At 41.9% G+C, this 13,773-nt stretch overlaps 1 protein-coding gene across 1 annotated transcript in view; it reads left to right on the top strand.

The window, feature by feature from the left end:
- LOC120063686 (contactin-associated protein-like 5) overlaps positions 1 to 13,773 on the top strand; it is a 191,697-nt gene that overhangs the window by 83,564 nt on the left and 94,360 nt on the right. Inside the window, exons 2-3 of the mRNA XM_039013980.1 lie at positions 5,447 to 5,557; positions 10,689 to 10,882. Of these exons, the coding sequence (XP_038869908.1) occupies positions 5,447 to 5,557; positions 10,689 to 10,882 (305 nt within the window). The remainder of the gene's footprint in view (positions 1 to 5,446; positions 5,558 to 10,688; positions 10,883 to 13,773) is intronic.

Here is a 13,773-nt window from a genome sequence, read left to right as displayed (position 1 = left end):
CCTGTGAGATTGGTAGACGCAGAGGCAGCTGCCACCGTGAGCTGCTGAGAGCTTAGCGGAAATGTGTTTGCAATTACATGCAAATTCCCCAGAAAGGCCAGGATACGTCAAACCTTACAGTAGTTAACGTCATAAGCTATATCAGCTTTTCATCTGTGCGGCAAAGTAATGTGCTAAGACAGAGAACTGAAAGTAAAACATAGTTTTGTATTACACAACACAGAAGAACCATTATACAGAATACTGAATAATCTGATTCAGTTGAGTTATTCTACAGAATACTGAATATTCTGATTCAGTTAAGTTATTCTACAGAATACTGAATATTCTGATTCAGTTGAGTTATTCTTCAGAATACTGAATATTCTGATTCAGTTGAGTTATTCTACAGAATACTGAATATTCTGATTCAGTTGAGTTATTCTACAGAATACTGAATATTCTGATTCAGTTGAGTTATTCTACAGAATACTGAATATTCTGATTCAGTTGAGTTATTCTACAGAATACTGAATATTCTGATTCAGTTGAGTTATTCTACAGAATGCTGAATATTCTGATTCAGTTGAGTTATTCTAAAGAATACAGTATATTCTGATTCAGTTGAGTTATTCTACAGAATACAGTATATTCTGATTCAGTTGAGTTATTCTACAGAATACTGAATATTCTGATTCAGTTGAGTTATTTTATTCAGAAAATGCAGTGGAAACCTGTGTTTTCTCTCTGCTCAGAATGGGCTGAGACCTTGAGAGAAAGGTGCCTGGCTGACAGTGCCAGAATAGGCCCTCGTTTTAAAGATAGCCGATGATCCACCGCGTGTCAGAGCCTGCAAAGCCATGCTAAGCAGCTTGCCCCCAGTGTTATTGAGTCCACAGGCAGTTCTCTCGCTGTCTCGCACTGACATGGATGGGGCTTTCATAACTCACGATTGTATTCCAAGTTGTGGAATGTTTTTGTTTTTGATTACTGCAATATTCACATGCCAATCCAATCCTCTAATATTCTACTCATGACCTGTCAAGGTGTGGAGGAGAGGTGCACAAGAGATATTTGGGCCATTTATACCCTCTGTACAGCTAAAGGCTGTTGCCATGGATATGACCTTGACCTCTGTTATTATGGCTGTAGAACCCCAGTTTTATGTTGTATAGGTGTTTATGCTCCACTGAAGTACCTTACGATATTGCATCTGATAGAAATGGCTGCACTGAAGGTCACGGTTGAGAGAAGATGGTTGTAGATCTTCTTTAGACCTATCCTCAACTGAAACCAGTCTTGTCATGTTTTCTCATAGATCCTCAACAAAAATTGGACAATGGACTAGCAACTATCGCCCGGTAGCTGGTACCCAACAGTGTTTAAAGAGTTGTGTGTGATGTGAATTTAAATGGAATGGAAATCCGATTAATTTACATGTAAGATACAATAATGTTTTTGACAATGTAAGGGGGAGGTAATGCATGAATTACATTTCAGATAAATGTAATGCAGTTTGGCATATGCCACACACATAGCAGGTGGCCCTGATTTAATTACTATGCATGACTAAACCTCATACCTCAGAAGTGGAAACAATTGATCACTTGTATTATCACATTAAACATGAGAGAGATAGAGTGAGAAAGAAAGCTAGAGAGAGAGAGAGAGAGTCAGAGAGAGTGAGAAGGAAAGCTAGATAAAGAGAGAGAGGGGGGGGGAGAGAGGGAGAGAGAAAGTGCTTATATAATCAAGGTATGACAATTTACTGTACAATATTAAGCAGATCAATAAGAGGAGTCAATTGGATTGCACTCAAGGCTCTCCTTGCTTTCAAAGACTGTGTAGTCCAATACGGTTGACAACAACCTTGAGGCTTATTGCAGATGTGACTGCCACAAAGGACAGTGTGTGGGCAGCACAAGGACATGGTAGGCAAACTGCTTGAGGTCTTTTAACAAAGAGTACTGGAAGGTGAGCAATGCAGAGAAGGCAAGGGACACCTACCTCATTTTCACTTCTTGCTTAGATTGTTATAATTTGTTTTAAAAAATTTAGCTGCAAATAACACCACAAAATCTGTGATATGTGTGAATTTCTAAATGTTTTTTTCTCCAATCCGTAGCGGTTAAGGCTTGGGGATATCCCAGTGATTCTACAGTATACCCTGTATGTTTCTGAGGGGATTGGAGCCTCGCTGCTTTCCTTTCCTTTAGGTACTTAGAGCCCTCATTGGGTATCATATCATTCCCTGGCCACTACAGCCTCACAGCTTAGAACCACATAATCACATCTTCCAACCTTTCTTCTTCTTGTTTTTTAACAGAATGTAAAGGCTACTCTGTCTGTCTCTGACGTATCTTAGCGGAAACGAATCACACAGAGTTAACAAGAGGGGCCTCCACACCTCCACACTGGACCCCTCTCCACCCTGCATCCTGCACCCTGTCGGACCCCTCCACCCTGCATGCTGCCGGACCCCTCTCCACCCTGCACCCTTTCTACCTGCTTTCATCATATGTCTCTTCTTCCTGCTGTCACTCTCTCATCTCTTTCTCTCTCATGATGTTGTTGGAAATCAATTCATAAAACCTGGAGCCACCTTTTTTGATGTGTGTCTTATTGAGCAGACTCGTGAAAAGGTTAATTAGCTGAATAATCAGCTTAGCTACCGCTTGGCAACTAAAACCGCAGGCCTCTGGAGAGTGTATAGAGTAGACACAGTCTTCCTCTGCATTCCTCTGAGGGGAGGAGGTAGGGGGAGGGGGTCAGTGACAGGTCCCAGACTGCAATCTGAGGGCAAAGCCTCATCCAGCTGACGAGGGAAAAAGCTGTCCCCAGCAATCACAGAGGAGAGAAGATGAGAGGAAATATGCTCTAATGAGAAAGAGAGAGAAAGAGAGACAGTTGAGCTGGGGGCGGGCAACTGTTCAGAGGAGAGGAGTGAGAGAGAAATGCAAGGAAATAGAAGAGGGAGCCAGAGAGAATAGAGAACTATGAAAAGGAGACATATACCACACTTCTCTGTGGAGCTGAGTCTCATGCTGGCATTCACTCCAGTCTGTAAACAAACTGTTCTCAGCATCGCTATGGTGAGTGGCAATAAGGTGCAGTGGAAAGCAGCAGGTCTCAGCAGGTCAATGAGGTACTACTGAATCAATGATGTAATGTACTAATTGGCCTCAGGGAAAGCGAGAAAGTCTAAGAGGTGTCAAACTTATTCCATGGAGGGCCTAGTGTCTGTGGGTTTTTCCTTTTTTCCTTTAAATTAAGACCATGACATCCAGGAGAGGGGAGTTATTTTACTAATTAGTGACCTTAATTCAACAATCAAGTACAAGGGAGGAGGGAAAACCCAGAGACACTCGGTCCTCCGTGGAATAAATTGGACAGATGTGGTCTAAGAGATAAACATACTGTGGATTCGGAAAGTATTCAGATCCCTTGACTATTTCATCATTTTGTTACATTACAGCCTTATTCTAAAATAGATTGAATTATTTTTTTCCACTCATCAATCTACACACCATACCCCATAATGACAAAGCAAAAACAGGTTTTTAGAAATTTTTGCAAATTTATTAAAAATAAAAATCTGAAATATCACATTTACATAAGTATTCATACCATTTACTCAGTTTTTTGTTGAAGCACCTATGGCAGTGATTACAGCCTCGAGTCTTCTTGGGTATGACACTACAAGCTTGGCACACCTGTATTTGGGGAATTTCTCCCATTCTTCTCTGCAGATCCTCTCAAGCTCTGTCAGGTTGGATGTGGAGCCTTGAGGCTTGTCCTGAAGCCACTCCTGCGTTGTCTTGGCTGTGTGCTTTCGGTCGTTGTCCTGTTGGAAGGTGAACCTTCACCCCAGTCTGAGGTCCTGAGTGATCTGGAGCAGGTTTTCATCAAGTCTCTCTCTGTACTTTTCTCCATTCATCTTTCCTTCGATCCTCATTAGTCTCTCAGTCGCTGCCACTGAAAAACATCCCCACATCATGATGCTGTCACCACCATGCTTTACCGTAGGGATGGTGCCAGGTTTCCTCCAGATGTGACGCTTGGCATTTAGGCTTCCGTCTGGGCACTCTACCATGAGGGCCTGATTAAAAGGTTCTCCCATCTCCATAGAGGGACTCTGGAGCTCTGTCAGAGTGACCATCGGGTTCATGGTCACCTCTCTGACAAATACCCTTCTCCCCGATTGCTCAGTTTGGCCGGGTGGTGGGTCCAAACTTCTTCCATTTAAAAATGATGGAGGCCACTGTGTTCTTGGAGACCTTCACTGCTGCAGAAATTATTTGGTCCCCTTCCCCAGATCCTTCAAACTCATGGCTTAGTTTTTGCTCTGACATACACTGTCAACTGTGGGGCCTTATATAGACAGGTGTGTGCCTTTACAAATCATGTCCAATCAATTGAATTTACAACAGGTGGACTCTAATGAAGTTGTAGAAACATCTCAAGGATGATCGATGGAAACAGAATTCACCTGAGCTCAATTTCGAGTCTCATAGTAAAGGGTCTGAATACTTATGTAAATAAGGTATTTCTGTTTTGAATTTTTTTTTAACATTTGCAAAAAATTATAAAAACCTTTTTTCGCTTCGTTATTATGGTGTATTGTGTGTAGATTGATGTCTACAAATTATTTGTCATTACATTCCAGTCCCCCGACCATCCACTCAAGAAAAAATTGGCCCGCCGTTGATGATCCATGTTCTAGGCGGTTTGTTGTCGGTCATTTGAAGGTCTCTGTACTTTCTGAATAACTAATCGTCAAACTATCCACATTCTCTAGAGACAAACGTAAACAAAATGGTGCACATTCCTAGATGAAGAGGGCTAGCTTCAGAATGATGGAATCCATGTATTATCCACTATGAATCAATGATATATGACATATATGACTGATAATTTATAATGAGAATAATTGTATTTCCCATCATTCTTGTATCAAGGACTATAACAACAATGGGTAAATTAACTTTCACTGTGGTGCTCCATCACAAATGCCAAAATATTTGACTCATTTATGACACATGTAATTAGTTAAGTCTCCCAGTCCACAAAGAACGGTAAAGCTTGGCAAACGAAGAGACAAAGTTAGGAGAACTCATATTTCATCAGCCTGTGCATGACTTTGAAATGAAGCATTAGAGGTGTAACCCTTCTCAGAACCATTTGTCTTTCCCATCTTTTGTGTCTAATGCCATCAGAGTTTAATGAGTTGGTTGTCACGTTTGTCTGCATATACAATACACTGTCATTTGGCAGATACTGGAGCCAGTGAACCTCACTTAAATGTCATCAATCATTAACTGAAGACAGTCTAATACATGCTCAAGGAGATCACAGGAAATAGGATCATTTCAATGTTATACAATGTATGTGGAAAGCATATTTGCTACAGTATTCAGACTACTTTATGATCTTACTGACCTGAGTGTTCTGGTTTTGGTCTTTTTAGATAACTGTGATGGCCCTTTGGTATCAAATCTGCTTCAGGCCTCCTTTGAGAGGTCCTCGCAGTCCTCCATCAGTAACGCTCCACTCTTCGCCAAGCTCAACAGACGAGATGGTGAGTAAAGACTATGACCATGCTCAACACTGAGTAGACATGTCAGTAATAATGATCCTCATGATGCCTACTTCCCATGAACATCACGTGCCGAGTATGTTTGTTTAACATTTCATTTCCACATGTAGCTTAATTAATAAACATAAACTATCGGTAACAACAATTTCTCGTCATTTAATTCTATGGTTGTGAGCAGTTAGATTAATTGCCAGCTGTTTCATTTAGAGTCAGCTACCTGTGTCTGATCACTAAACATCAGTGGCGTTCCCTCATGTAATGTTAAACGTGTCAAAGTATTGATCAACTCAAAGGCCAACCTAATTGTCCCATGTAATCCATACTCCTCAGTCTGGTCTGTAGTCAATGTGGCAACAACGTAGAGTTGCTGGAATTGTACATTCATGCCTGCTTTCTAAACTGCTCTGCACTGTATGGCCTTTAACATACTTATAAATATACACTGCTCAAAAAAATAAAGGGAACACTTAAACAACACAATGTAACTCCAAGTCAATCACACTTCTGTGAAATCAAACTGTCCACTTAGGAAGCAACACTGATTGACAATAAATTTCACATGCTGTTGTGCAAATGGAATAGACAAAAGGTGGAAATTATAGGCAATTAGCAAGACACCCCCAATAAAGGAGTGATTCTGCAGGTGGTGACCACAGACCACTTCTCAGTTCCTATGCTTCCTGGCTGATGTTTTGGTCACTTTTGAATGCTGGCGGTGCTCTCACTCTAGTGGTAGCATGAGACGGAGTCTACAACCCACACAAGTGGCTCAGGTAGTGCAGCTCATCCAGGATGGCACATCAATGCGAGCTGTGGCAAGAAGGTTTGCTGTGTCTGTCAGCGTAGTGTCCAGAGCATGGAGGCGCTACCAGGAGACAGGCCAGTACATCAGGAGACGTGGAGGAGGCCGTAGGAGGGCAACAACCCAGCAGCAGGACCGCTACCTCCGCCTTTGTGCAAGGAGGAGCACTGCCAGAGCCCTGCAAAATGACCTCCAGCAGGCCACAAATGTGCATGTGTCAGCATATGGTCTCACAAGGGCTCTGAGGATCTCATCTCGGTACCTAATGGCAGTCAGGTGAGCACATGGAGGGCTGTGCGGCCCCACAAAGAAATGCCACCCCACACCATGACTGACCCACCGCCAAACCGGTCATGCTGGAGGATGTTGCAGGCAGCAGAACGTTCTCCACGGCGTCTCCAGACTCTGTCACGTCTGTCACATGTGCTCATGTGCTCAGTGTGAACCTGCTTTCATCTGTGAAGAGCACAGGGCGCCAGTGGCGAATTTGCCAATCTTGGTGTTCTCTGGCAAATGCCAAACGTCCTGCACGGTGTTGGGCTGTAAGCACAACCCCCACCTGTGGACGTCGGGTCCTCATACCACCCTCATGGAGTCTGTTTCTGACCGTTTGAGCAGACACATGCACATTTGTGGCCTGCTGGAGGTCATTTTGCAGGGCTCTGGCAGTGCTCCTCCTTGCACAAAGGCGGAGGTAGCGGTCCTGCTGCTGGGTTGTTGCCCTCCTACGGCCTCCTCCACGTCTCCTGATGTACTGGCCTGTCTCCTGGTAGCGCCTCCATGCTCTGGACACTACGCTGACAGACACAGCAAACCTTCTTGCCACAGCTCGCATTGATGTGCCATCCTGGATGAGCTGCACTACCTGAGCCACTTGTGTGGGTTGTAGACTCCGTCTCATGCTACCACTAGAGTGAGAGCACCGCCAGCATTCAAAAGTGACCAAAACATCAGCCAGGAAGCATAGGAACTGAGAAGTGGTCTGTGGTCACCACCTGCAGAATCACTCCTTTATTGGGGGTGTCTTGCTAATTGCCTATAATTTCCACCTTTTGTCTATTCCATTTGCACAACAGCATGTGAAATTTATTGTCAATCAGTGTTGCTTCCTAAGTGGACAGTTTGATTTCACAGAAGTGTGATTGACTTGGAGTTACATTGTGTTGTTTAAGTGTTCCCTTTATTTTTTTGAGCAGTGTATAACAACCACAGACGTCCCAGGTTAGCAGATATGCACATATATTTTTCACACCCTGTCCATCAAACGCTGACTGTACCCTGGGTTATTTTTAGCCACGGCCAACCTCCCTACGTGTGTCTGTAACAACCGTAAACGATGCTTCCTCTGTTGCTCAGACTCTGGTTTGATATGCTGCACTCATCTGCTCCCATGGTGGTGTGTACCAGCCTTCAGCAGCTGAGTAATGAACCTTCCTGCCAGCGCTAACCTGTCTTCTTCCGCTCAACGACTGAGTAGCTGTGGGGATTAAACTCATCTTTAAAAAACACACCATACTTTACAATATCTCCACCCTCTGTGGAATCTTAGCCGCTGAATTCATAACAGTGCTATATTTGATGGAGATGGACTGGGCAATGTGTTTCCCTCAGTAAATCTTGAAATTAAATTAGAAATTCAATATACAGACACACACACAAAATACATTAGATCTACCTCTCACCTAACGCTTCGACAAGCTTCCCATATACTGGAAATGCATAGCTTAAATGGAGAGGTGTTTTTTTCTTAAGTATTTTCAAGCTTAGGAAAAAACATACCAGGATATATGCATCTCAATGACAGACTACTAATCATTCTCTGCTAGCATGTCTGTTTCTCCGTTAGTTTATCTGGGAGGTCCGCAGGCTAAGGGTTATCAAGACTGTGTTCATATTTTAGAGTAACGACACTGCGTGTAACAGAATGTTGAATACCAATATCAGGCTAGGATCAAAGTCTATCGTTAGTTGTTTTGGTTTCATGTTTACCTCTGTTTTTCCAAGGAAGACCTACAGTATTGAAGCCATTAATGGTTCACTACCAGAAAGACAAGAAAGAAAAGCTCGAATTAGTTCAGATCCGGCTGGAAGGATCAGTCTAGCGCACTACCAAGACTGATACATAAGGGATAGCCTTATACCACACTGTAACGGAAAACTGTAATTTATACACACATTTTTGGTTTTATGAACAGTAAAACAATTTACTACAGCATATTGTACATTTTAGTTTGTTAATGAGTCTTTTATGAACCTTTATTTAACCAGCGGGAAGCATTGAGACCACGGTTTCGTTTCCAATGGTTCTCTGAAAACAACATATCATCTAATGTGAACAACAATTCAACAATGATCCTTACAAAATTCCAGTTACAGAATTTCATATAAATTATGTTACATTCAAAAGGGCAGTAAAAACAAATATATACAATAAATCAAAACGTGCAGTTTTCATTGGTCACATTTTTTTATCAGAGTGCTAAATGTACCTTATGAGACTTAAGAATCAAGTTTTAGAGAGACCTGTAGGTCATTCCAGGAGGGCACAGTAACTTAAGGCAGTCTTCCCTAATTCAGAGGAAACCCGCAAAACCTCTAGAACCAACCAATCTTGAGTCTTATAGTTACTAGATTTCCAATTTCAGAAGTGCTTAGTATTTATTCAATCTTTTTATTTTTACAGGAAAGACATATTGAGACCTAGTTCTCTTTTCCATATTCACCCTGTATAATACAATGTAGACACATTATACAAAAAATACTGTATATATACACACATTCAAATACAAAAACACAGTCATGGGAAGCAGAAATAAAACATCACAAATCACCCAGAAAAACAGTTACATTCCTCCACAATTAAGTCCTCAATCAATACGTTAAATTGCCGGAACGGCACCAGAACATCAAGATTAAATGTATTTTGAATTGTGTTCCAGCAATACGGTGCATAAAACTAAAAGCAGATTTACCTAGCTTTGTGGAGACCCTAGGAACCTCAAGAGTTAATCAAACCTGTGAACGGGTCAGACAACTCAGATGTCTATATAGTGGGGCAGCAGGTAGCCTAGCGGTTAGAGCGTTGGGTCCGTAACTAAAAGTTGCAAGATCGAATCCCTTAGCTGACAAGCTAGAAATCGGTCATTCTGCCCCTGAACAAGGCAGTTAACCCACTGTTCCTAGGTTGTCATTGTAAATAAGATTATAAATAATAAATAATATTTGTTCTTAACTGACTTGCCTAGTTAAATAAAGGTAAAATAAAAATACTTCAACAGCAAAGTTAGATAAGATGGAAGTTTATGAAGAAGGACTTTGTGAACAAAAAGGGAGTAATGTAGAGATCTGCGGGTCTTTAGCGAAGTCCAGCCAATGTGGTTATTTCCATTTAAATTGTATAGGGGACAGATTGGAGTGGCAGCAAGTCTTAAACCTGAAATGGTTCAGCATTTTGCCATTTGGTCTGTTTTGCCCTATTGTCGCTGCCAGTTTGGAAGCCTTTGTTAAGGCCTCTAGAAGTGCAATTGATATAATACACCAAATATTCATTAATACGCTGTAATGTGTAAACACTTTACCTAGCAGCCAATCTGCTTGCAACAATCCCTTGTAATTACAGTAAAATACTGTGAAATACAAACCGCTTCCCGCCAATGAATTTCATGTATTCATTTATTCATTCATTCTGATTATGGCAGCATTTAGTTTTTTACAGTATAATACAGTCAATTTTACAATATTGTACTGTGTGTCATTACACAGTACTTGCTTTGATACCGTATTCGTATTACAGCAGGTGTGCTGTAATATTAAATACAGAATTGTACTTGTACCACTGAGCTCTCTGTAAGCTACTGTTGAATTGACAGTAACCCTTTTACAGTGCACTGTCCAAATCACCTCCAATAAGGCTACATTAGATCAAATCAAATTAAATTGTATTTGCTTTTAGACAGGGTTGAGATCATTCTAACCTATAGTAGAGTACATCCAGGGAGTCTGAATTAATTAACCCAAATGCCCAGCTGAATAATGCCTTATTATTCCTGTCTGACAAAGCAGACTCACAGCTCTATAGTTATAATAACTGCCACAGTGACCTGTCACCAGATACAATCCCACTCTCTCGCACACATTCGATATTCTCTGAATCGGCTGAAGTTTTAAGGAAAATAATATTTCGCACTGGAGCTAGCTGTCTGGACTACGCATCTGTTTGTGTTTGTGTGTTTCTACTCCTGCTGTGTCACATGCTAGGTCACTTTCTACACCTTCCTGTTCTGAGCTGTTTTCTCTCTCTGGTCTCCCGAGGAGCGGGAGGCTGGTCTCCCCAGGTGACAGACAGAGAGCCTTGGCTGCAGCTGGACCTCAGGGACAGGATGGAGGTGACGGCCGTCGCCACACAGGGGCGCTACGGAGGCTCAGACTGGGTCAGCGGCTACCTGCTGCTGTTCAGTGACACTGGCCGAGCCTGGAAGCAGTACCGACAAGAAGACGGGGTGGGGGTGAGTCTCCTCGTTGATTATTTATTTACCGTACAAGGCTCTGTTCTCTATTTTAATCCTTAAAAAAAAATTCAGGCTGTTAACTTTGCCAAGCTTGTTCATTTATATGCGAGAGCTTCAGTTCTATAACTGGCATTCCTCATGACAACGCTCCGAAGAGGCGTTATATCTGACAGTAACAACAGACATCCTTGGGGATATACGTAGCTAGCTAGTTTGCCTTCTACCTGTCAACTCAGAGGCACATGCTGACAGAAATGTTTGGATTCGCTGAAGTAGATTTGAATCAGACTGAATGTATGGAAGAATGTATGGCACTTCTAAATACCACTTCTGGATAAGAAACGTGTGACTCAGCGTCTGAGCTCTCTATCTTCCTTCTGCCGGATAAAAGGGAGTTTTAATCCACTCTTTTAAGTCTTTACTTCTGTTTAGTATGCCCATGAGGGACAGACAAACGGTTATCAAGATTTTTAGACTCGTTTTTGTTCCTGTGGTTTGAAATCATAACAAAGGATGGCTTTTGCAGATGCACATACAACTCATCAGGCAACTACAAACCCCTGGACAAACATACAAACCTGTTACAACTCATCAGGCAACTACAACCCCCTGGACAAACATACAAACCTGTTACAACTCATCAGGCAACTACAACCCCCTGGACAAACATACAAACCTGTTACAACTCATCAGGCAACTACAGCCCCCTGGACAAACATACACACATGTTGCAACTCATCAGGCAACTACAACCCCCTGGACAAACATACAAACCTGTTACAACTCATCAGGCAACTACAACCCCCTGGACAAACATACAAACCTGTTACAACTCATCAGGCAACTACAGCCCCCTGGACAAACATACAAACCTGTTACAACTCATCAGGCAACTACAACCCCCTGGACAAACATACAAACCTGTTACAACTCATCAGGCAACTACAAACCCCTGGACAAACATACAAACCTGTTACAACTCATCAGGCAACTACAACCCCCTGGACAAACATACAAACCTGTTACAACTCATCAGGCAACTACAACCCCCTGGACAAACATACACACATGTTGCAACTCATCAGGCAACTACAACCCCCTGGACAAACATACAAACCTGTTACAACTCATCAGGCAACTACAGCCCCCTGGACAAACATACAAACCTGTTACAACTCATCAGGCAACTACAGCCCCCTGGACAAACATACACACCTGTTGCAACTCATCAGGCAACTACAACCCCCCGGACAGGCATAAACACATGTTCCTCTGTCACACCATTCCAGAATGTGGAATAATAATTTTATTCATGTCCACACACGATTCAGAAATGTTGCAGTTGGCTCTCTGTCCATTTTTCCCCCACAGATGCAGTGTCATTGAAAAGTCACACTCTGGAGGAGGAAAGATTGATTTACTTATCAAGTCCCTTTATTGCCTCATCAAAATGGATGCCGTGTCTCACCCTGGAGGTGTGAACTTTTCATTACTCACACTCTCAGAAACAGATGGGTGAAAGAGTTTAGCCCGACTACTCCTTTTATTTTTCCCGGTACAGTCATTCTGAGCCTAGCTGATGCTCATGTAGTAGTCATATAGGCTAGGCCCAACCATAGGCCAACAACACTTCTGTTTCTGGTCGTTGAGGTGTTGCAGGGGATGCCACAGCAATTCCAGTGACCTTTCTATTAGGTGCTGTCACTTGTAACCAAGCAGACATAAACCTTGCACTATTGTTGTTTGTGTGAGAGGTGTAGGAGCCATTAGATTCAGAGTAGTGGACATAACTGTGCTGACAAGCTGGCTTGGGGCTCTTATGGAGCTGACATGGACACATATCACTCCACACCCTTCCCACTGGGCACAAAATTGTTGAATCAATGTCATTGTTTCCATTTCATTTCAACCAAAAAACATCTGTGATTATGTTGAATCAACGTGGAAAACTGATTAGATTTGCAAAAAGTAATTAATGTATTGTTTAAAAAAAATTCATCCAAACTTTAACCTAAATCCAATGACATGGTGAGATTTTTTGTTGATTTCACCTTGAATTCACGTTAGTTGATAACTCAACCAAATGTAAATCAAAACTAGACGTTGAACTGACGTCTGTGTCCAGTGGATAATCTATCTTCATCTCCTAGCTTTTGCCACTTAATGGCAGGTGATCCTTGATTCCTCATAGTGGAAAGTGCTGAGCGCAGTCTTTTAGAGTGTTCATCAGTACACAATTATTACTGTCGCTGCATATCTTCTCCCCAAAGAAATGCATTTTAGAAACTTTAATGCCTCATAAGTTGTCATCTCAATGATAGTTTTCGAGAGCATAGTGCCATAGTCTATACTCAGATGTACTTTGCTAGGAGGGAATGCGTGTACTTTGTCTCTCATAAAAGTATTGACATTCAAAGACGTAGAACGTAGAACGTAAAACTTGCTTTGGCCAAGAAAATTGCCACAATAATTTCACGATAATAGCCTTGTTAATAAAATGAAAATCTTTAACTTGGAGAGCGCATCATATGTTTCTAACTCTTATTAAACAAATAGATCAGGGTAATGATTGGTATTTTTGGTCAGCCATTACATACAAAGCAGCTGAAAATAAAATTGTTCTAACAAAACAAACTACAATTCTGCAACAAAAGTTCCATCGTAATTGTTTGACGGTTATCAAATCTGTAAAAGTTGCCGTACCAGGCGGTGATACAGCCTGACAGGATGCTCTCAATTGTGCATCTGTAAAAGTTTTTGAGGGTTTTAGGTGCCAAGCCAAATTTCTTCAGTCTCCTGAGGTTGAATAGGCCCTGTTGCGTCTTCTTCACCACACTGTCTGTGTGGGTGGACCATTTCAGTTTGTCAGTGATGTGTATGCTGAGGAA

Source organism: Salvelinus namaycush, chromosome 19 (assembly GCF_016432855.1).
Source record: "Salvelinus namaycush isolate Seneca chromosome 19, SaNama_1.0, whole genome shotgun sequence".
NCBI classification, from domain to species: domain Eukaryota; kingdom Metazoa; phylum Chordata; class Actinopteri; order Salmoniformes; family Salmonidae; genus Salvelinus; species Salvelinus namaycush.
This window is presented reverse-complemented; position numbering and strand designations above follow the sequence as displayed.